General features: G+C 40.1%; 1 protein-coding gene across 7 annotated transcripts in view; it reads left to right on the plus strand.

Annotated features, from left to right (window-relative positions):
* The window catches only part of rbfox1 (RNA binding fox-1 homolog 1), a 733,656-nt gene that overhangs the window by 551,044 nt on the left and 160,112 nt on the right, over positions 1-22,500 (plus strand). For 6 of the 7 annotated variants that reach the window (XM_061973817.1, XM_061973818.1, XM_061973814.1 and 3 more), the window contains one exon: positions 19,076-19,222. In XM_061973817.1, coding sequence (XP_061829801.1) covers positions 19,076-19,222 — 147 coding nt within the window. The remainder of the gene's footprint in view (positions 1-19,075; positions 19,223-22,500) is intronic. The other variant, XM_061973813.1, reaches the window with a different exon arrangement.

Here is a 22,500-nt window from a genome sequence, read left to right on the forward strand (position 1 = left end):
ATTCATTTTCTTCCGCTTATCCGAGGTCGGGTCGCGGGGGCAGCAGCCTAAGTAGAGAAGCCCAGACTTCCCTCTCCCCAGCCACTTCGTCCAGCTTCTTTTGGGGGATCCCGAGGCGTTCCCAGGCCAGCCGGGAGACATTGTCTTCCCAACATGTCCTGGGTCTTCCCCGTGGCCTCCTGCTGGTCGGACGTGCCCTAAACACCTCCCTAGGGAGGCATTCGGGTGGCATCCTGAGCAGATGCCCGAACCACCTCATCTGGCTCCTCTCAATGTGGAGGAGCAGCGGCTTTACTCTGAGCTCCCACGGATGGCAGAGCTCCTCACCCTATCTCTAAGGGAGAGACCCGCCACCCGGCGGAGGAAACTCATTTCGGCCGCTTGTACCCGTGATCTTGTCCTTTCGGTCATAACCCAAAGCTCATGACCATAGGTGAGGATGGGAACGTAGATCGACCGGTAAATTGAGAGCTTTGCCTTCCGGCTCAGCTTCTTCTTCACCACAACGGATCGATACAGCGTCCGCATTACTGAAGACGCCTCACCGATCCGCCTGTCGATCTCACAATCCACTCTTCCCTCACTCGTGAACAAGACTCCTAGGTACTTGAACTCCTCCACTTGGGGCAGGGTCTCCTCCCCAACCCGGAGATGGCACTCCACCCTTTTCCGGGCGAGAACCATGACCATAGGTGAGGATGGGAACGTAGATCGACCGGTAAATTGAGAGCTTTGCCTTCCGGCTCAGCTCCTTCTTCACCACAATGGATCGATACAGCGTCCGCATTACTGAAGAAGCCTCACCGATCTCACGATCCACTCTTCCCTCACTCGTGAACAAGACTCCTAGGTACTTGAACTCCTCCACTTGGGGCAAGATCTCCTCCCCAACACGGAGATGGCACTCCACCCTTTTCCGTGCGAGAACCATGACCATAGGTGAGGATGGGAACGTAGATCGACCGGTAAATTGAGAGCTTTGCCTTCCGGCTCAGCTCCTTCTTCACCACAACGGATCGATACAGCGTCCGCATTACTGAAGAAGCCTCACCGATCCGCCTGTCGATCTCACGATCCACTCTTCCGTCACTCGTGAACAAGACTCCTAGGTACTTGAACTCCTCCACTTGGGGCAAAATCTCCTCCCCAACCCGGAGATGGCACTCCACCCTTTTCCGGGCGAGAACCATGGACTCAAACTTGGAGGTGCTGATTCTCATTCTAGTCGCTTCACACTCGGCTGCGAATCGATCCAGTGAGAGCTGAAGATCCTGGCCATTTGAAGCCATCAGGACCACATCATCTGCGATGAGGTGGCGACTTGTCCAGGGTGTACCCCGCCTTCCGCCCGATTGTTGCTGAGATAGGCTCCAGCGCCCCCCGCGACCCCAAAGGGAATAAGCGGTAGAAAATGGATGGATGGAAGGACCACATCATCTGCAAAAAGCAGAGACCTAATCCTGCAGCCACCAAACCGGATCCCCTCAACGCCTTGACTGCGCCTAGAAATTCTGTCCATAAAAGTTATGAACAGAATCGGTGACAAAGGGCAGCCTTGACGGAGTCCAACCCTCACTGGGAACGGTTCCGACTTACTGCCGGCAATACGGACCAAGCTCTGACACTGATCATACAGGGAGCGGACCGCCACAATCAGACAGTCCGATACCCCATACTCTCTGAGCACTCCCCACAGGACTTCCCGAGGGACACGGTCGAATGCCTTCTCCAAGTCCACAAAGCACATGTAGACTGGTTGGGCAAACTCCCATGCACCCTCAAGGACCCTGCCCAGAGTATAGAGCTGGTCCACAGTTCCACGACCAGGACGAAAACCGCACTGTTCCTCCTGAATCCGAGGTTCGACTATCCGGCGTAGCCTCCTCTCCAGTACACCTGAATAGACCTTACCGGGAAGGCTGAGGAGGAGGAGAACGCGCCTCCTCGAGTCTGTCCTCGCTTCCAATTTCAATTTCTGGTGCCAAAGCGGGACGAGATGCGGTGTGTTTGCTTGTTTTGTGTCCTCGGTGCAAGTGTAGGCGGATGTTGCTGCCACCAACGAGCTTTGCGCAGATGGCAGTTGTGGCTGTGTACGTGCGCACTTCTTTCCGTGTTCCGATGTATACTTAGGCATTGCGTGTAAGACTCGCAGTCTGCTGGCCTTATGCTGCTTCTTTTCAAGCTCACACATCCACACACACATTTGTGCAGGCTGTATTTTTAGAAGGTTTGAGGCCTGGGACTGCTAACTCGTAGACGGAGAGAGAAAGACATGGATGGGAGGAATGGTAGCATTGTTGTATGTGAGCATGACAGCAAAAAGACAACTGTTCTCTCTACATTTTTAACATAACAGCATTTTAACACCGTTTTCAGTGTCTGGGTTTCCATTATGTACTAGTATAGCCGTACTTGCCAACCCTCCCGGATTTTCCGGGAGACTCCCGATATTCAGCGCCTCTCCCGAAAACCTTCGGAAGAAATGTTCTCCCGAAAAACTCCCGGAATTCAGCCGGAGCTGGAGGCCACGCCCCCTACAGCTCCATGCGGACCTGAGTCCAGTGTGCGCACACAAGGAGACGAAGCAGAAGAACGAGACCGTAGTCTAAGAGCGCAGGGGAGACACTTCTCCAGGGCCGATGTATGCTCGGGTCCAGCGATTAGTTGCAAATCTTGCTTTATTGATTGCTTGCACACAGCCAATCCAACACAAAACCAACTAGTCCCCCCAGCACTCAGCTACCGCTCCCTCTCTTTTCTCGCCCACACACTCACTGACGTCACTCACCTCACATGCTGTCACCTATTAAAGGGCCACACACACACATACTCTACTCTCATAACACACAGTACAGTTAGTAGAACAACTGTGTTTTCATTACTGTGTATTTGATAGGTGCCATTGCCCCGGAATTGTATTGCATTGTACTTTCAAGTACAACAATGAGTAGATGAGTGTTATGTGTGTGTATATGTGTAAATAAATGAACACTGAAATTCAAGTATTTCTTTTATTTATATATATAATAAAATAAATAAATACATATAGCTAGAATTCACTGAAAGTCAAGTATTTCATACATATATGTATATATATATATATATATATATATATATATATATATATATATATGAAATACTCGAGTTAGTGAATTCTAGCTGTAAATATACTCCTCCCCTCTTAACCACGCCCCCAACCACGCCCCCCACCCCCCACCTCCCGAAATCGGAGGTCTCAAGGTTGGCAAGTATGAGTATAGCATCGCAGTACTAATAAATCAAAAACGGTACTATACTCTTTTTGAAAAGTACTGAATGTAAACGAACGCCATGGTGGATCTACACCTAGCATCCACTGTAATGATACCAAGCACAGGAGCGTATCTAGTCGATACTACTATGATTACATCGATATTTTTTTATCACAAAATCTTTTTTCCTTTTCTTAAAATTGATGATATGTGTATAAACTCAGGAAATACGTCCTTGGAAACATGAAGACTTTGAATATGACCAATGTATGATCCTGTAACTACATCCAAAACTAATGTAAAGTATCAAACAACAGAAGAATAAGATAGATAGATAGATAGGTAGATAAATAGATAGATAGATAGATAGGTCTTTACTGTCATTGCACAAGTACAACGAAACTTTGTTTTCAGCACAAACCCGTTCAAGATTAGACAAACAAACAGTGTACAGGGTTACAGAACAGGAACGCTGATGGGTCGTCACGAGGCGCCCCGTAAAAGATAAGAAAAAGGTAAAACACTGGGGAAGAAGATGAGTAAAAAAATACAATCTAGACTGGGCTCCTAAGGGGGCCTAGTCTGGAGTGGGAAAAAACCTCCATGCCATGCACACATAAACATGCTACATTTAATCACGACAACTTGCAACAGAGGGGGAGGGAGTTGGGAACCCTGGAGGTCAACTGCTGCTATGAAGCGCTGCCAGCCGACCATCACCCCGATGGGAAAACAAGCGGTGGTGAAGGCGTGGGGTGGGGGAGGGGGGGGTGTGTGTGTGTATGCGCTCAATTGTCTTGGGTGTGATGATGTAATGTTCTTTTAGAATGAGGCCGATCTACAAAAGTTCGACTCCAGGTGTCGTTGAGGAGGGAGGGAGGTCAAAAGCGTCCATCGTTGAGGTGTCCTCGGGGGTTGTTTTTCAGAACAGCCTGGTCCTGTTTTCACAGCGCCAAGGCCATTCGAGGGAGTCAAATCGTAGATTAGGATGTTTGTTTTCCGCGGGCAGACAAAACAATGACTTGTCTGTTCTATTCGTCCATGCTGGGTGCTCTCTAATTCAATTCAATTTTCCAATAAGTGATTAAATGCCTTATCAAACATTATTGAACAGGAAATAATTAATCTTAAGAGATGGTTTTATGTCAATAAATTATCATTGAGTGTAAAAAAACAAAGTTTGTGATTTTTTTGTAAAAGGGAAAGTAAGGAAACGATCAAACTGTCAATAGATGGAATTGATATTGAAAGGGTTTCTGAACTTAGATTTTTAGGAGTCTGACATGGAAATCTCATATTGCACATGTACGGAAAAAGATGTCTAAGAGTATTTTTGTATTAAATAGTAGATTAGGATGTTTGTTTTCCGCGAGCAGACAAAACAATGACTTGTCTGTTCTATTCGTCCATGCTGGGTTCTCTCTAATTCAATTCAATTTTCCAATAAGTGATTAAAAGCCTTATCAAACATTATTGAACAGGAAATGATTAATCTTAAGAGATGGTTTGATGTCAATAAAAAAAAACACATTTTATGATTTTTTTTTGTAAGAGGAAAAGAGAGGAAACGATTAAACTGTCAATAGATGGAATTGATATTGAAAGGGTTTCTGAACTTAGATTTTTAGGAGTCTGACATGGAAATCTCATATTGCACATGTACAGAAAAAGATGTCTAAGAGTATTTTTTATATTAAATAAGGTAAAATGTGTGTTAGATTATAGGGCAATGCGTATATTGTATTGTGCACTTATATTGCCATATATCAGCTACTGTGTGGAAGTGTGGGGGAACACATATAAGAGTAACATAAAGTGTGGGGGAACACATAAGAGTAACATAAAGTGTGGGGGAACACATGTAAGAGTAACAAAGTGTTGGGGAACACATATAAGAGTAACATAAAGTGTGGGGGAACACATATAAGAGTAACATAAAGTGTGGGGGAACACATATAAGAGTAACATAAAGTGTGGGGGAACACATATAAGAGTAACAAAGTGTTGGGGAACACATAAGAGTAACATAAAGTGTGGGGGCACACATATAAGAGTAACAAAGTGTTGGGGAACACATATAAGAGTAACATAAAGTGTGGGGGCACACATATAAGAGTAACAAAGTGTTGGGGAACACATATAAGAGTAACATAAAGTGTGGGGGCACACATATAAGAGTAACATAAAGTGTGGGGGAACACATATAAGAGTAACATAAAGTGTGGGGGAACACATATAAGAGTAACAAAGTGTTGGGGAACACATATAAGAGTAACATAAAGTGTGGGGGCACACGTATAAGAGTAACAAAGTGTTGGGGAACACATATAAGAGTAACATAAAGTGTGGGGGCACACATATAAGAGTAACAAAGTGTTGGGGAACACATATAAGAGTAACATAAAGTGTGGGGGCACACATATAAGAGTAACATAAAGTGTGGGGGCACACATATAAGAGTAACATAAAGTGTAGGGGAACACATATAAGAGTAACATAAAGGCATTGTATCAACTACAGAAAAGAGCTATAAGGATTATTCATAAAGCAGATTATCTACAACACACTAACATACTATTTATTAATTCTGCTTTATTGAAGCTACAGGAGCTAGTAAAGTTACAGACATGATGTGTCATGTTTAAGGCTAAAAGTATAACATTACCGACAAATTTACAACAAATGTTTGTCATCACTTGTGAGAATGAAGAGCATAGAAGAAAATGTCATTTCCAAGATCAGAATTCAAGGACAACTTTAAAACAAATGTGTATATCAGTGGTTTGGGTTAAACTATGGAATTCTCTTTACAATGAGATAAAGATTGTATAAATATATTCCAATTGAAAAAAATATATATATAAAGACAGAACAATAAGATCATATGGACAGTAAGTGTTTACATTTTGCTTTATATTTATTATCTTACTTATTTTTTTGGTTTTGTATTTGTTTTGTATCATCCCGTGAGGTGTATATTACTTTTTTTTTGTTCGGTTTGCACTTCATTAAGTTTTGCACTTGTTGTGTTTTTTGTTTATTTTCATTATATTTGGATGTATTTGTTTGGTTTGTATGCTTGTGAATCTGGGCTATCCATGAACTACTTATTATGTTGAAGGGGGCAGGAAATATAACAGTTTCTTCATCCTGTTCCTTCTCAAGCATAGGTGTGTAAATATGTGTTTTGTTGCTAAAGTTTAATTGTCTATTGATCAAAAATGCAAATCAATGAAGGAGATAAATAAAAATGAAATTAAATTATTATATTTTAACAGAAGTGTAGATCATACTTGCCAACCTTGAGACCTCCGATTTCGGGAGGTGGGGGGGGCGTGGTCGTGGGGGCGTGGTTGGGGGGCGTGGTTGGGGGCGTGGTTAAGAGGGGAGAAGTATATTTACAGCTAGAATTCACCAAGTCAAGTATTTCATATATATATATATATATATATATATATATAATAAATACTTGACTTTCAGTGAATTCTAGGTATATATATATATATATATATATATATATATATATATATATATATACATATATATATATATATATATATATATATATATATATATATATATATATATATATATATATATATATATATATATATATAAATAAAAGAAATACTTGAATTTCAGTGTTCATTTATTTACACATATACACACACAAAGACATGCACCTGGGGATAGGTTGATTGGCAACACTAAATTGGCCCTAGTGTGTGAATGTGAGTGTGAATGTTGTCTGTCTATCTGTGTTGGCCCTGCGATGAGGTGGCGACTTGTCCAGGGTGTACCCCGCCTTCCGCCCGATTGTAGCTGAGATAGGCTCCAGCGCCCCCCGCGACCCCAAAAAGGGAATAAGCGGTAGAAAATGGATGGATGGATGGATACACACACATAACACTCATCTACTTATTGTTGAGTTAAGGGTTGAATTGTCCATCCTTGTTCTATTCTCTGTCACTATTTTTCTAACCATGCTGAACACCCTCTCTGATGATGCATTCTGCTTCGTCTCCTTGTGTGCGCAGTTGTGCACTGCACTCTCCAAAATAACTACATGTTATTGTCACATATGCATGTACAGTAGATGGCAGTATTGTCCTGTTTAAGAGTGTCACAACATTTCTGTTTACGGCAGACAAAAACGTGACTGCTGTTGTTGTGTGTTGTTGCCGCGCCGGGAGGACGTTAATGAAACTGCCTAACAATAAACCCACATAAGAAACCAAGAACTTGCCCTCGATCATTCTACAGTTATAACGTGATTGGGCAGGCACGCTGTTTATATTGTGGGAAAGTGGACGTGAAAACAGGCTGTCGACACGTCACTCAGGTCCGCATGGAGCTGGAGGGGGCGTGGCCTCCAGCTCCGCCTGAATTTCGGGAGATTTTCGGGAGAAAATTTGTCCCGGGAGGTTTTCGGGAGAGGCGCTGAATTTCGGGAGTCTCCCGGAAAATCCGGGAGGGTTGGCAAGTATGGTGTAGATGGAACATGTTGAAACTGAAAATAAGAAGATATTAACAGTAAATGAACAAAACAGATTAATAATTCATTTTTATAGCTTCTCCTTCATAATTTTGACAAAATAATAGTATGATAAATGACACAATATGTTACTGCATATGTCAGCAGACTAATTAGGAGTCTTTGTTTGCTTACTTACTACTAAAAGACAAGTTGTCTAGTATGTTCACTATTTTACTTAACCCTTGTGTGGTGTTCGGGTCTGTGGGACCCGTTTTAATTTTTTATTAAAAGAAAAATGATACAATTAATTAATTTTTCAAACCGAGACTCACTGACTTTGGCTCATTTTCTGTGAAGAACATATATCAGAATACATATTTAATGACCACACACCATACACCCCCCCTACACATTTATATTACATATAAGATGACCCGGGTCCACTGGACCTGGAGCTAATAGAAGTGTGGAAATTGATGTTCTGTGTACCACACACACACACACACACACACACAAACACAGCAGGCCTAGACAGAAGGAGTGTAGGTACACAGAACATCAAAGGGTCAAAATGTGCGAGAAAATGAGAGCAGACAGTGTTGACAAACAATGTTGCAACCTTGTGTGGGAACCGCAGGTGTGCAGAAACACAAAAGAAGAATCCCTGTGGGATGTAGAAACTGGCAGAGAAATTTTTCATATTGTTGTTACTCAGCCAGCGTTTGTGGGTCTGATGGACCCGTTGCATCTTGTGGCTTTTAATGCCTCACAATCAAACACTTTTGTGTTAAAACACTGAACAGATGTTTACCTTATCCCAATAAACATCTGTTCAGTATTTTAACAAACAAGTGTTTGATTGTGAGGCATTAAAAGCCACAAAATGCAACGGGTCCATCAGACCCACAAACGCTGGCTGAGAAACAACAATATGAACATCAAAATTGTTCTTTAATAGCAATAATAAACATATGTTTAATATACTGTAAGATTTTTTGTTTAAATAAAGCCAATTAAGCCATTTTTTTGTGGTCCCCTTTATTCCGAAAGGTATCAAAAAGTGTCGAAATATATTTTGGTACCGGTACCAAAATATTGGTATCGGGACAACCCTCGTCTCCATATATAAAGCGCTTTGAGACAAATGTGGAAAAGCTCTATAGAAATATAATTCATTCATTCATTATGTTTGTTTTGGATCATTTGGAAGTTGATGTTTTTAGACAAAATCATTTAGACATCTCATGATAAAAGGACAAGCAGTAGAAAATGGAAGGATGGATGATAAACGCACCAATGGATTGTAACTCTGGCGGGAGGAGAAGGTTGAACCAACCTGAACAAACCATTTTGAGGCATTTTGACTCTCATCATCCTATCATCAGTGTTGAACTTTTCCAGAGTGAATGGGACGGATCACACATCTGTTTATCTTTAGTCAGTTTGCGATACTGAGTGCTGAGTTCATCGTCGCAGAGCTTGAAACAGCGGATGCTCCCTTCATGCTGCAGCGTCCCAGAGACACAAATATACTCTTGCTTTTTAAAAGGCTTATTGACAAACACTTAACGGACTCCTTAGTGTCCTCTACAGTCGAGATCCTCAACCACCGATTCCATCAGCAGCGCCTTTCTGCCCGTGTGGGGTGTGGTCTCTCGCTGGCTTGAGGGCTGGCTGTCCCCTGCTTCTCTCGTGCCTTGTCCTCTGTCTGCGGCCTGCTGCTGGCTCTTCCGGGCGACACGGTGGGCCTGGCTCTGGGGTTAATATATCAAACATATATTAACGCTGTTGCCCTAGGGTAAACTGGGTAACGCATGGCACACTGACAAAGCTTACCTTATTTTTTCGGACTATAAGTCGCAGTTTTTTTCATAGTTTGGCCGGGGGATGCGACTTATACTCAGGAGCGACTTATGTGTGAAATTATTAACACATTATATCAAATAATATTATTGAGCTCATTCACGTAAGAGACTAGACGTATAAGATTTCATGGGATTTAGCGATTAGGAGTGACAGATTGTTTGGTAAACGTATAGCATGTTCTATATGTTATAGTTATTTGAATGACTCTTACCATAATATGTTACGTTAACATACCAGTTGGTTATTTATGCATCATATAACGTACACTTATTCAGCCTGTTGTTCACTATTCTTTATTTAGTTTAAATTGCCTTTCAAATGTCTATTCTTGGTGTTGGCTTTTATCAAATACATTTCCCCAAAAAATGCGACTTATACTCCAGTGCGACTTATATGTTTTTTTCCTTCTTTATTATGCATTTTCGGCCGGTGCGACTTATACTCCGGAGCGACTTGTACTCCGAAAAATACGGTAAATGTGTTCTAAATTAGTGTTGTAACGATACCAATGTTTTGGTACCGGTACTAAAAAATTTTCAGTACTTTTCTAAATAAGTAAAAATCGACGTAATCATAGTAGTATCGACTCGATACGTGATTGTACTTGGTATCATTACAGTGGATGTTAGGTGTCGATCCACCAATGGCGTTTGTTTACATTTACATTTACTTTTCTAAATAAAAAAAATTGCATTATTAGCTTTATTTTAACAAAAAATCTTAGGGTACCGTATTTTTCGGAGTATAAGTCGCACTGGAGTATAAGTCGCACCTGCTGAAAATGCATAATAAAGAAGGAAAAAAACATATATAAATTGCACTGGAGCTTGGCCAAACTATGAAAAAAACTGCGACTTATAGTCCGAAAAATACGGTACATTAAACATATGTTTATTATTGCAGTTAAGTCCTTAAATAAAATAGTGAACATACTACACAACTTGTCTTTTAGTAGTAAGTAAACAAACAAAGACTCCTAATTAGTCTGCTGACGTATGCAGTAACATATTGTGTCATTTATACACCTATTATTTTGTACACATTATTAAGGACAAGTGGTAGAAAATTAATTATTAATCTACTTCTTCATTTACTGTTAGTATCCGCTTATTTTCTCTTTTAACATGTTTTATCTACACTTCTGTTAAAATGTAATAATCACTCATTCTTCTGTTGTTTGATACTTTACATTAGTTTTGGATGATACCACAAATTTGGGTATTATTGATACAGGATCGTTACAAGTCGTTACAACTTGTCATATAACGTACACTTATTCAGCCTGTTGTTCACTATTCTTTATTTATTTTAAATTGCCTTTCAAATGTCTATTCTTGGTGTTGGCTTTTAGCAAATACATTTCCCCCAAAAAATGCGACTTATACTCCAGTGCGACTTATATACGTTCTTTTCCTTCTTTATTATGCATTTTCGGCCGGTGCGACTTATACTCCGGAGCGACTTATACTCCGAAAAATACGGTATAAAATATGATATACTATCATGTATTCCACAAATATTTTTTGTTAAAATAAAGATAAATACTGTACTTAAATATCTGCTTGACTAACGATTTCAAAACAAAAAATTAAAGCTGCAAGCAGCGTTGGTCGGGCCCGCGTATTTGGCAGGTGCTAGTCCTAAGTGTCCCAATACTTTTGTCCAGTTTTAGTAGTACGTGTCCCAATACTTTTGTCAAGTTGTAGTCCTAAGTGTCCCAATACATTTGTCCAGTGTAGGTGTCCCAATACTTTTTTCCAGTGGTAGTCCTAAGTGTCCCAATACTTTTGTCCAGTTTTAGTAGTACGTGTCTCAATACTTTTGTCAAGTTGTAGTCCTAAGTGTCCCAATACATTTGTCCAGTGTAGGTGTCCCAATACTTTTTTCCAGTGGTAGTCCTAAGTGTCCCAATACTTTTGTCCGGTGGTAGTCAAAAGTGTCCCAATACTTTTGTCCGGTGGTAGTCATAAGTGTCCCAATACTTTTGTCTAGTGTACCTACGTCTGCATTGTGTGGGCACGCTGGTGCTTCCTGCTTTTAAGCAGCCATCTTAAAAAAACAGCAGCGCAGCAGCATCAGCGCAGCGGTTCTTTGAAGGGTCATAAAATCAAAACCAGAGCAGTTAGAAAAACGCTGTTCTGTACTTTTATACACAAGGGTTCAATCTCTCTCCTGTGTTAGTTTGAAGCCTAAACGACAAACGCGCTCAGAGGAGATAGTTTTTGAAGGAAGGTGACCGGTTTTTACAAAAAATTTGTTTTGAAGGGGGAATAGCAAACTTCCTGTTGATTTTTTCTGGCGGTTGTCAATCTATGAAATGTAGGTCTAAGTGAGACCTACATAGAGGTTTTTGTTTCATGTCTCTCCGACCTTTCCAGTGGGAGTTACGGGCAGTTTTGTCATTTTTTTTCTTCCGAGGAGCAGTTTTTTCAGCGTTTTATTCAAAAATTGCGCTAGAGCGCAATTTTGAGATATGGGGTTACGTTTTTTATTAGATCGCAATTTATGCCAGTCCTGATGTGTGTGTTGAGTTCGGTGAGTTTTGAAGCATGTTAAGGGGGTCAAATTACAGCTCAAAGAGGCAAAAGTGACTGTTTTTAGTACTTTTTGTCTTGAAGGGGGAATTGCCAACTTCCTGTTGATTTCTGCCCAAGAATGTACAATTATGAAATCTAGGTCTAAGTCAGACCTACATAGAGAATTTTGTTTCATGTCTTTCCGACCTTCCTAGTGGGAGTTACAGGCAGTCTAGTTTTTTTTTTTTCCTAGGGGGCGCTAGAGCGCAATTTTGAGTTTTGGGGTTCGGTTTTTTCATTAAAAGACAATTTTTGCAGGTCCTGATGTGTGGGTCAAATATGGTGAGTTTTGAAGCATGTTAAGTGGGTCAAATTAGTGCTCAAAGAGGCGGCCGGTATAATAATAATAAAACCTTACAAATTCAATAGGTCCTTATGTCCCATTGTATAAGGACTCCCTTTGGGAGTCCTTATACAATGGGCCATGCGGGCCCTAATTATCAATCAAATTGTAGACCGTAAAATTGACAATAGATTTTAGGGTTGAATTCTAAGTTTTTCATTATAAAATCAACTTTGGCACTTTTTTTTTTCCATATATAGTAAGACATAAAACATTTTTTAAAAAAAACCAATAAAACATTTTTAAAATTTTACCGCTAAAAACAGTGGTATTGTTTTTCCATTCCATTTATTAAAATGTTTTATTTGCTGTAAAAAAAAACACTGCTTTTACTGGAAATTTTTGGTGACTGAGCTGCCAGTTTTTAAAGTAAAATTTAATTTATTTCTTTTGCAGTTTATGTAAAAAGAATACATTGTTAATGTATTATATACTGTATATACATGTATATTCATATATTAGTAATTGTTAAAAACGGCCCTTTGAGGGCAACCATATCTGCGACGTGGCCCTCAATGAAAAGGAGTTTGATGCGACTTATACTCCAGCGCGACTTATATATGTTCTTTTCCTTCTTTATTATGCATTTTCGGCCGGTGCGATTTATACTCCGGAGCAGGCCCGGCCTTAACCAATCTGGCGCCCTAGGCAAGATTTTAGGTGGCGCCCCCCCACATCGGCAGTGAAGTGTATATACTCACAAGAAACCGAATAGCTTTGTCTTTGACCTTTTTTTTTACTTAAAGAAAGCAAATTAACAATCAGAATAGTTAACAAGATAAAAAAAAATATGAATAAATAAATGAATGCAAAAAATAAGAAATGAATATATGAAATACAATATTTTTACATACATATTGCTTAATTAACATTAATGATGTGCACTTTAACAACTAGGCTTACAACTATACCTAATATATAAAGGGGTGGAAAAGTGACTATTACCTGCAGGGCAAACATTAGCTAACCAGAAGGCAATAACAATGTAAACAAAAACACCTGCTTAAAAGATCTAATACAAATGTCCCTGAGGAATGTAAGGTGGGAGTACTGTAATTACCTAACGTTACATTATTATTTTTCATAACAATTTAGCCCCCCTCCACAATATTAACCCAACGTTAAAACAGAACTAGCTATTTATTGATTAGCAATTGCCGAATCATGTAACATTAGCTTAATGCTAAAAAGCCAGGTTACTATCACATTCCGTAACAGACAAATAATTTCATGTAGGCTAACGTTACCTACCTGCTACCTCTGTCTTTTTCTCGTTTCTCCTCCTCTTCTTTTCTCTTTTTTCTTCCCTGGGGACCTGACAGTTTTGGCCGTTTTGACATTTTGTGTTGATTTTTTGATGTGGTGACGTCCAAAAAGAGTCATGATACGGGTAGGGAGGGGGCGCACCGTGCGGGGTGGGGGGGGGGGGGGGTGGGGCTTAATGTTGTAACAAATAATATTTCTATTATATAGGCTTTACTTTGCATTTTAATTAACGTGGGATTATTTTTTGTATTTAGAAATAATAGTACCAACTTTTTTTTTTTTTTTTCCAACATTTGTGGCACTGGCGTGGCGCCCCCTGATGGACGGCGCCCTTAGCATTTGCCTATACGGCCTATGCCACGGGCCGGCTCTGCTCCGGAGCAACTTATATTCCGAAAAATACGGTAACCTATTGTTACTATAACAATCTACAAGGTTAATAGAGGTTGCTTCTCTTTCTTCCCCTCCATTTTTCTGCATTCTTTTGTATCTCTAGTTATCATTACGTATATGTATTGTTGCATTTGAACAACTGTATAGTTGACAATAGATTTAAATTATTGGTATTGTTCATTATCAATAGTGCTATTTCTATTGGTATTTGTATTGCTCCATTTGTAGTGTATTAATGCTCATTGTCATTTCTGTATTATTATTTATTTCACTAACTGCTTCTTTGCTATCACTTTTACCATCATATTTGTACATATCCTATTTGCTGGTGTTGCTCTATTGTTGTTGTTGTTTTCCCCACAAAAAACAACTCCGTCTTCCTTTTTTTCTCTTTCTATCCCCTCTTGCTCCGGCCCGGCTGCACCAAATGATAATATAAATACATTTAATAAAGTCAAATACAAATAAGGCAGCAAGAGAAGTATCCTACACTTCTCTTTTGTAAATTAAATGTGAACAGCCTATATGGGCATCTACATTAACTATATGATTTGCCTGAGAAGCTGGACAGGACAAAAAATATAAAGAAATAAATATATGAAAGATAAACAGTGCAAAATGGCTCACTGCAGCCACTAAAAGTGTAGAATAATTTCCTTTTTGTTTGTTGCTGTTTTGTTGTAGATTATTGGTGCATCTCGCAGAGTGATAGCAAAATTGCATTGAAGTTAAACGTGTTCATATAAATCAGACAGATGCTTCGAAATAAGTTTGAAGTAATTAGTAATGAATGGGGAAAAAGAAGGAACTTTTTGACCACAAGTGACCACTGCAATGGGAGACTCGTGCAAAGCACTTCAGGTAAATCGCGACCATATATGGAGATACAGTATCCACTGACAGCATTCATTGGAAAAACGTCACAAATCTTTATTTATTTATTTATTTATTTATTTATTTGTCCTGTCCAGCTTCTCAGGCAAATCATCACTTTCTGTGATGCAATCCAGTTTATTCTCACAGTTTTAAATCTGTCAACATGCTCTGGTGAAGTTGCATAATTTCCCACAGCCATGCTTGCCAACCTTGAGACCTCCGAATTCGGGAGATTGGGGGGGTGGGCGGGGTCTTGGTGGGTGCGGCCGGGGGGCGGGGTTAAGGGGAGGAGTATATTTATAGCTAGAATTCACTGAAATTCAAGTATTTCTTATATATATATATATATATATATATATATATATATATATATATATATATATATATATATTTATATATTTATGTATATATATATATATATATATATATATATAAGACAGTCGAGATGGATAGTCGAACCTCGGATTCAGGAGGAACAGTGTGGTTTTCGTCCTGGTCGTGGAACTGTGGACCAGCTCTATACTCTCGGCAGGGTCCTTGAGGGTGCATGGGAGTTTGCCCAACCAGTCTACATGTGCTTTGTGGACTTGGAGAAGGCATTCGACCGTGTCCCTCGGGAAGTCCTGTGGGGAGTGCTCAGAGAGTATGGGGTATCGGACTGTCTGATTGTGGCAGTCCGCTCCCTGTATGATCAGTGTCAGAGCTTGGTCCGTATTGCCGGCAGTAAGTCGGACACGTTTCCAGTGAGGGTTGGACTGCGCCAAGGCTGCCCTTTGTCACCCATTCTGTTCATAACTTTTATGGACAGAATTTCTAGGCGCAGTCAAGGTGTTGAGGGGATCCGGTTTGGTGGCTGCAGGATTAGGTCTCTGCTTTTTGCAGATGATGTGGTCCTGATGGCTTCATCTGGCCAGGATCTTCAGCTCTGACTGGATCAGTTCGCAGCTGAGTGTGAAGCGACTGGGATGAGAATCAGCACCTCCAAGTCCGAGTCCATGGTTCTCGCCTGGAAAAGGGTGGAGTGCCATCTCCGGGTTGGGGAGGAGATTTTGCCCCAAGTGGAGGAGTTCAAGTACCTCGGAGTCTTGTTCACGAGTGAGGGAAGAGTGGATCGTGAGATCGACAGGCGGATCGGTGCGGCGTCTTCAGTAATGCGGACGCTGTATCGATCCGTTGTGGTGAAGAAGGAGCTGAGCCGGAAGGCAAAGCTCTCAATTTACCGGTCGATCTACGTTCCCATCCTCACCTATGGTCATGAGCTTTGGGTTATGACCGAAAGGACAAGATCACGGGTACAAGCGGCCGAAATGAGTTTCCTCCGCCGGGTGGCGGGGCTCTCCCTTAGAGATAGGGTGAGAGGCTCTGCCATCCGGGAGGAACTCAAAGTAAAGCCGCTGCTCCTCCACATGGAGAGGAGCCAGATGAGGTGGTTCGGGCATCTGGTCAGGATGCCACCTGAACGCCTCCCTAGAGAGGTGTTTAGGGCACGTCCGACCGGTAGGAGCTTTTTGACCGTTCATGAGTGACTATATCCATTCGGCCACCGTGTTTTGGGTTATAGATAAACCTATGGATAACGGAGACATATATAATAGTGAGAGAGGACACTAAAGGCAGTGCCTTTAAGGCACGCCCCCAATATTAATGTCTGGCTGGAAATTTTGGACATTACTACTTGCCGTAGTTTTGAAGCAATGCATGATGGGAATCCGGATGTTGTGTGTCAGTGTATTAACGTGCCGGCTGGTACAAACACACGCTGAGAAATAGCTTTGTGCCTGCCTACTTTATGGGTTATTGATAAACTTATGGATAACGGAGACATATATAATAGTCTCCTTTTCAGATGAGAGAGGACGCTAAAGGCAGTGCCTTTAAGGCACGCCCCCAATATTGTTGTCCAGCTGGAAATCGGGAGAATGGTTGCCCCGGGAGATTTTCGGGAGAGGCACTGAAATTCGGGAGTCTCCCGGAAAATTCGGACCATATCTCACGGCACACTAGTTGAGAAACACTGTCCTACGCGATATAATTTTGAATGTCTGCAAGTTTTCACATCTTTTGCATGGTATTGCTTGACTGTATTACATTAAAATCATACTTGCCAACCCTCCCGGATTTTCCGGGAGACTCCCGAAATTCAGCGCCTCTCCCGAAAACCTCCCGGGACAAATTTTCTCCCGAAAAACTCCCGAAATTCAGGCGGACCTGAGTGACGTGTTGACAACACACAACAACAGTGTCTACCGTAAAGCAGTTCGTCTGCCGTAAACAGCAATGTTGTGACACTTTTAAACAGGACAATACTGCCATCTACTGTACATGCATATGTGACCCACCCATAATGTGTCACATTTTTGTGTTGATTTATTTATTTTATTTTGTGGTTTGAATTCGTTTTTGGAGCTGTCATTACACATTCATCAGTATTCACATTGGTCAGTAGGGGGCAGTAGGGCGTTTCTTCCCAATTGAATGCTATCACCTGCAGACCGGAAGTGTCTTGTCATTCTGATGAGCGCGACCAGTCTGTGAACAATTGAAACGTCCTGTGTGCTTTTTCCTCCTGTATAACAGGTTAGTTTTGGTGAATCAACTCACTGAATACTATCCATGTGATCTTTATAAGTTTAAGTACACATTCTGATGGTGGAGCCTAACTCTAAAGTGTTTGTGAGTTGTAGTTTGTAAATGAACACTGAAATTCAAGTATTTATTTTATTTATTTATATATATATATATACATATATATATATATATATATATATATATATATATATATATATATATATGTATGTGTGGGAAAAAAAATCACAAGACTATTTCATCTCTACAGGCCTGTTTCATGAGGGGGGGGGTACCCTCAATTGTCAGGAGAAATCTCCTGACGATTGAGGGTATATATTGCGCTCTACTACGGTATCGAGCACTATTTTTTGGATAACCTTATTAAGACATATATATATATATATGTAACTGAGATAGGCTCCAGCGCCCCCCGCGACCCCAAAAGGGAATAAGCGGTAGAAAATGGATGGATGGATGGATATATATATATATATATATATATATATATTATATATATATATATATATATATATATATGTATGTGTGGGAAAAAAAATCACAAGACTATTTCATCTCTACAGGCCTGTTTCATGAGGGGGGGTACCCTCAATCGTCAGGAGAAATCTCCTGACGATTGAGGGTACCCCCCCTCATGAAACAGGCCTGTAGAGATGAAATAGTCTTGTGATTTTTTTTCCCACACATACATATATTGCGCTCTACTACGGTATCGAGCACTATTTTTTGGATAACCTTATTAAGACATATATATATATATATATGTAGCTGAGATAGGCTCCAGCGCCCCCCGCGACCCCAAAAGGGAATAAGCGGTAGAAAATGGATGGATATATATATATATATATATATATATATATATATATATATATATATATATATATATATAGCTAGAATTCACTGAAAGTCAAGTATTTCTTATATATATATATATATATATATATATCTTAACCACGCCCCCTACCACGCCCCCGACCACGCCAACCCGCCCACCCCCCCAACCCCACCTCCCGAAATCGGAGGTCTCAAGGTTGACAAGTATGATTAAAATTGAACAAGAAGACGCTGCGGAATAGAAATGTTTTGAGGCGACATATAAACCGAGGCAAAAATGCATTAAATGATAAAAAAAATGATCGCTTGGGTTTCGAGCTAAAGGATAAACAGTCTGCTGCCGAGGCTTTGTAGATGTTTGTGTGTGCACCAATCAATCATCTCCACGCGGTCTAATCAATGGACGTAGTAGTTAACAACCATATATTACCTTGGATTCTTTAAAATGCAGCCTCTTCAGGTTTAATATTCAATCATCTCCAAAGCACGGTTTCGACTGGCAATTGAACCACGGCCGTTAAATGAACACAGTGATATCAAAAGGAATACCATTTTGTTTGTTTTTTTCCTTTCTTTGCAATTGAGTAAGGTACTATGTGTTCTCCAGCAGACAGATGATGCCTCTCAGACAGACAGTCATCCACCGACACAGACTGTACCTGAGACCACAGACAGCAAAGCCCAACCTAAAAGACTTCATGTGTCCAACATCCCCTTCAGATTCAGAGACCCGGACCTCAGGCAAATGTTTGGCGTGAGTATACCTGTTTTTTATTTATTCATTATTTATTGTATTTTGCTCGAGATAAGCAATTTAAAAACAAACATGTTTCACTAAAACACAGACTTTTGTTTTTTTCATTTCATTCAACATTGTTTTGTTTTTTTATCAACCTGCAAAACCAAGAGACGGGGTTTTCTGCCTCGAAGAAAATAATGTGGGATAAACCACAGATCATGTAAAAACACATTTCTAAAGTGTGTTTTCCTCGAGAACACTATCCCATTTTCCAGACTATAAGACGCACCGGTATATAAGTCGCACTCACTACAATTTAGAAGAAAAAACTTAGATTTAGACTTAGACTTAGACGAACTTTAATGATCCACAAGGGAAATTGTTCCACACAGTAGCTCAGTTACAAACCCCGTTTCCATATGAGTTGGGAAATTGTGTTAGATGTAAATATAAACGGAATACAATGATTTGCAAATCATTTTCAACCCATATTCAGTTGAATATGCTACAAAGACAACATATTTGATGTTCAAACTGATAAACATTTTTTTTTTTTTTTGCAAATAATCATTAACTTTAGAATTTGATGCCAGCAACACGTGACAAAGAAGTTGGGAAAGGTGGCAATAAATACTGATAAAGTTGAGGAATGCTCATCAAACACTTATTTGGAACATCCCACAGGTGAACAGGCAAATTGGGAACAGGTGGGTGCCATGATTGGGTATAAAAGTAGATTCCATGAAATGCTCAGTCATTCACAAACAAGGATGGGGCGAGGGTCACCACTTTGTCAACAAATACGTGAGTAAATTGTTGAACAGTTTAAGAAAAACCTTTCTCAACCAGCTATTGCAAGGAATTCAGGGATTTCACCATCTACGGTCCGTAATATCATCAAAGGGTTCAGAGAATCTGGAGAAATCCCTGCACGTAAGCAGCTAAGCCCGTGACCTTAGATCCCTCAGGCTGTACTGCATCAACAAGCGACATCAGTGTGTAAAGGATATCGCCACATGGGCTCAGGAACACTTCAGAAACCCACTGTCAGTAACTACAGTTGGTCGCTACATCTGTAAGTGCAAGTTAAAACTCTCCTATGCAAGGCGGAAACCGTTTATCAACAACACCCAGAAACGCCGTCGGCTTCGCTGGGCCTGAGCTCATCTAAGATGGACTGATACAAAGCGGAAAAGTGTTCTGTGGTCTGACGAGTCCACATTTCAAATTGTTTTTGGAAACTGTGGACGTCGTGTCCTCCGGACCAAAGAGGAAAAGAACCATCCGGATTGTTATAGGCGCAAAGTTGAAAAGCCAGCATGTGTGATGGTATGGGGGTGTATTAGTGCCCAAGACATGGGTAACTTACACATTTGTGAAGGCGCCATTAATGCTGACAGGTACATACAGGTTTTGGAGCAACATATGTTGCCATCCAAGCAACGTTACCATGGACGCCCCTGCTTATTTCAGCAAGACAATGCCAAGCCACGTGGCTTCATAGTAAAAAATTGCGGGTACTTTCCTGGCCCGCCTGCAGTCCAGACCTGTGTCCCATTGAAAATGTGTGGCGCATTATGAAGCCTAAAATAGCACAACGGAGACCCCCGGACTGTTGAACAACTTAAGCTGTACATCAAGCAAGAATGGGAAAGAATTCCACCTGAGAAGCTTACAAAATGTGTCTCATCAGTTCCCAAACGTTTACTGAGTGATGTTAAAAGAAAAGGCCATGTAACACAGTGGTGAACATGCCCTTTCCCAACTACTTTGGCACGTGTTGCAGCCATGAAATTCTAAGTTAATTATTATTTGCAAAAAAAAAAAAAAAGTTTGAGTTTGAACATCAAATATTTTGTCTTTGTAGTGCATTCAACTGAATATGGGTTGAAAAGGATTTGCAAATCATTGTATTCCGTTCATATTTACATCTAACACAATTTCCCAACTCATATGGAAACGGGGTTTGTACAATGATGGAAAGTGTAAGGATGGAAAGGACAATGCAGGTATAAATAGACTAAATATAGCGATATAAAATATAACATATATACGTAATATTTGTCTGTTTAAACACTGTTGACATCTATTAAACAAGACAAGAAGCAAAGAATCAAACAGAGGCAGAATTCAATTTTGCTCAATTGAGGAGAAACGTGTCGACCTGTAACTTCTTCCAGTGTCACCCACGCTCTGGCGAAAGATTGTACGCCACCTCTTTTTATTTGGACTTTGCCTGTTTGAATAAAAAACATCTGCTTCTAAAGGAATGGGGAGTATGTAAACAGTCATTATTTTTGGTCACATTAACACAAAAGAAAAAGATGCCTCGGGCTTGGGCTGGTCCTGGCTTCAGCCTGGGCAGGTCTTGGATGACAATAGATAACTCCCGTCTCCTCCCATCGTACACAATGGAATTTTCCAAGCCTTTGCTTGGTGCAACAAAGACAGCCTCTTGTCTGTTCATTGGGAACTCAGCGAACGGAAAGTTTTTTTTGATAATTCACATACAATTTTTCTGACATATTTACATAATATATGTACAGTATATTATCCAACAGCTTGCTGCACACATTAAAGGACCTAAGTTAGCCGCACCGGACGAGAAGCCACATATATATATATATATATATATATACATATATATATATATATAGATATAGATTTATACGTGGGAATATTTTTGAAATGTTTATTTACATACCTTAATTGTTGCCTGTAACAGTGATCATACAAAACAGAAACGTCACTGATGTCTTTATTTATCCGTTGAGATGAATAAAATGTCCTCCTTTTTTTAATAAGGTTGAATATGTTTATCAGGATTCTTCTTCCTTACACTTTGCAAACACTTTTGAGTTTGATCAGTTTTTTGAAGTGGATCATTTTAGTACTTTGTTGATTTCTTTGCTTAATCCATTCCATAATGTTGCTGTTAGCGAAGAAAAGGCCATAGACTAGTCGCACCTTTGTACAAGCCGAAGGGTTCAAAGCTTGGGAAAAAAGAAGCGTCTTATAGTCTGGAAAATACGGTATTGCTTATGGTAAAGATATGTGTGATGTTAAATATGTTTCACACACAAGCACGCACATACAAACACACATGGATAGTTATATATCCACATATACATACATACATACATGCATGTATATGTGTATGTTTGTATGCATATATATACATATATATGTGTGTGTATATATATATATATGTATATATATATATATATATATATATATATATATATATATATATATATATATATATATATATATATATATATATATATATATAT

The sequence above is a fragment of the Nerophis lumbriciformis genome, linkage group LG22, assembly GCF_033978685.3.
Source record: "Nerophis lumbriciformis linkage group LG22, RoL_Nlum_v2.1, whole genome shotgun sequence".
In the NCBI taxonomy this organism is placed as follows: Eukaryota; Metazoa; Chordata; class Actinopteri; order Syngnathiformes; family Syngnathidae; genus Nerophis; species Nerophis lumbriciformis.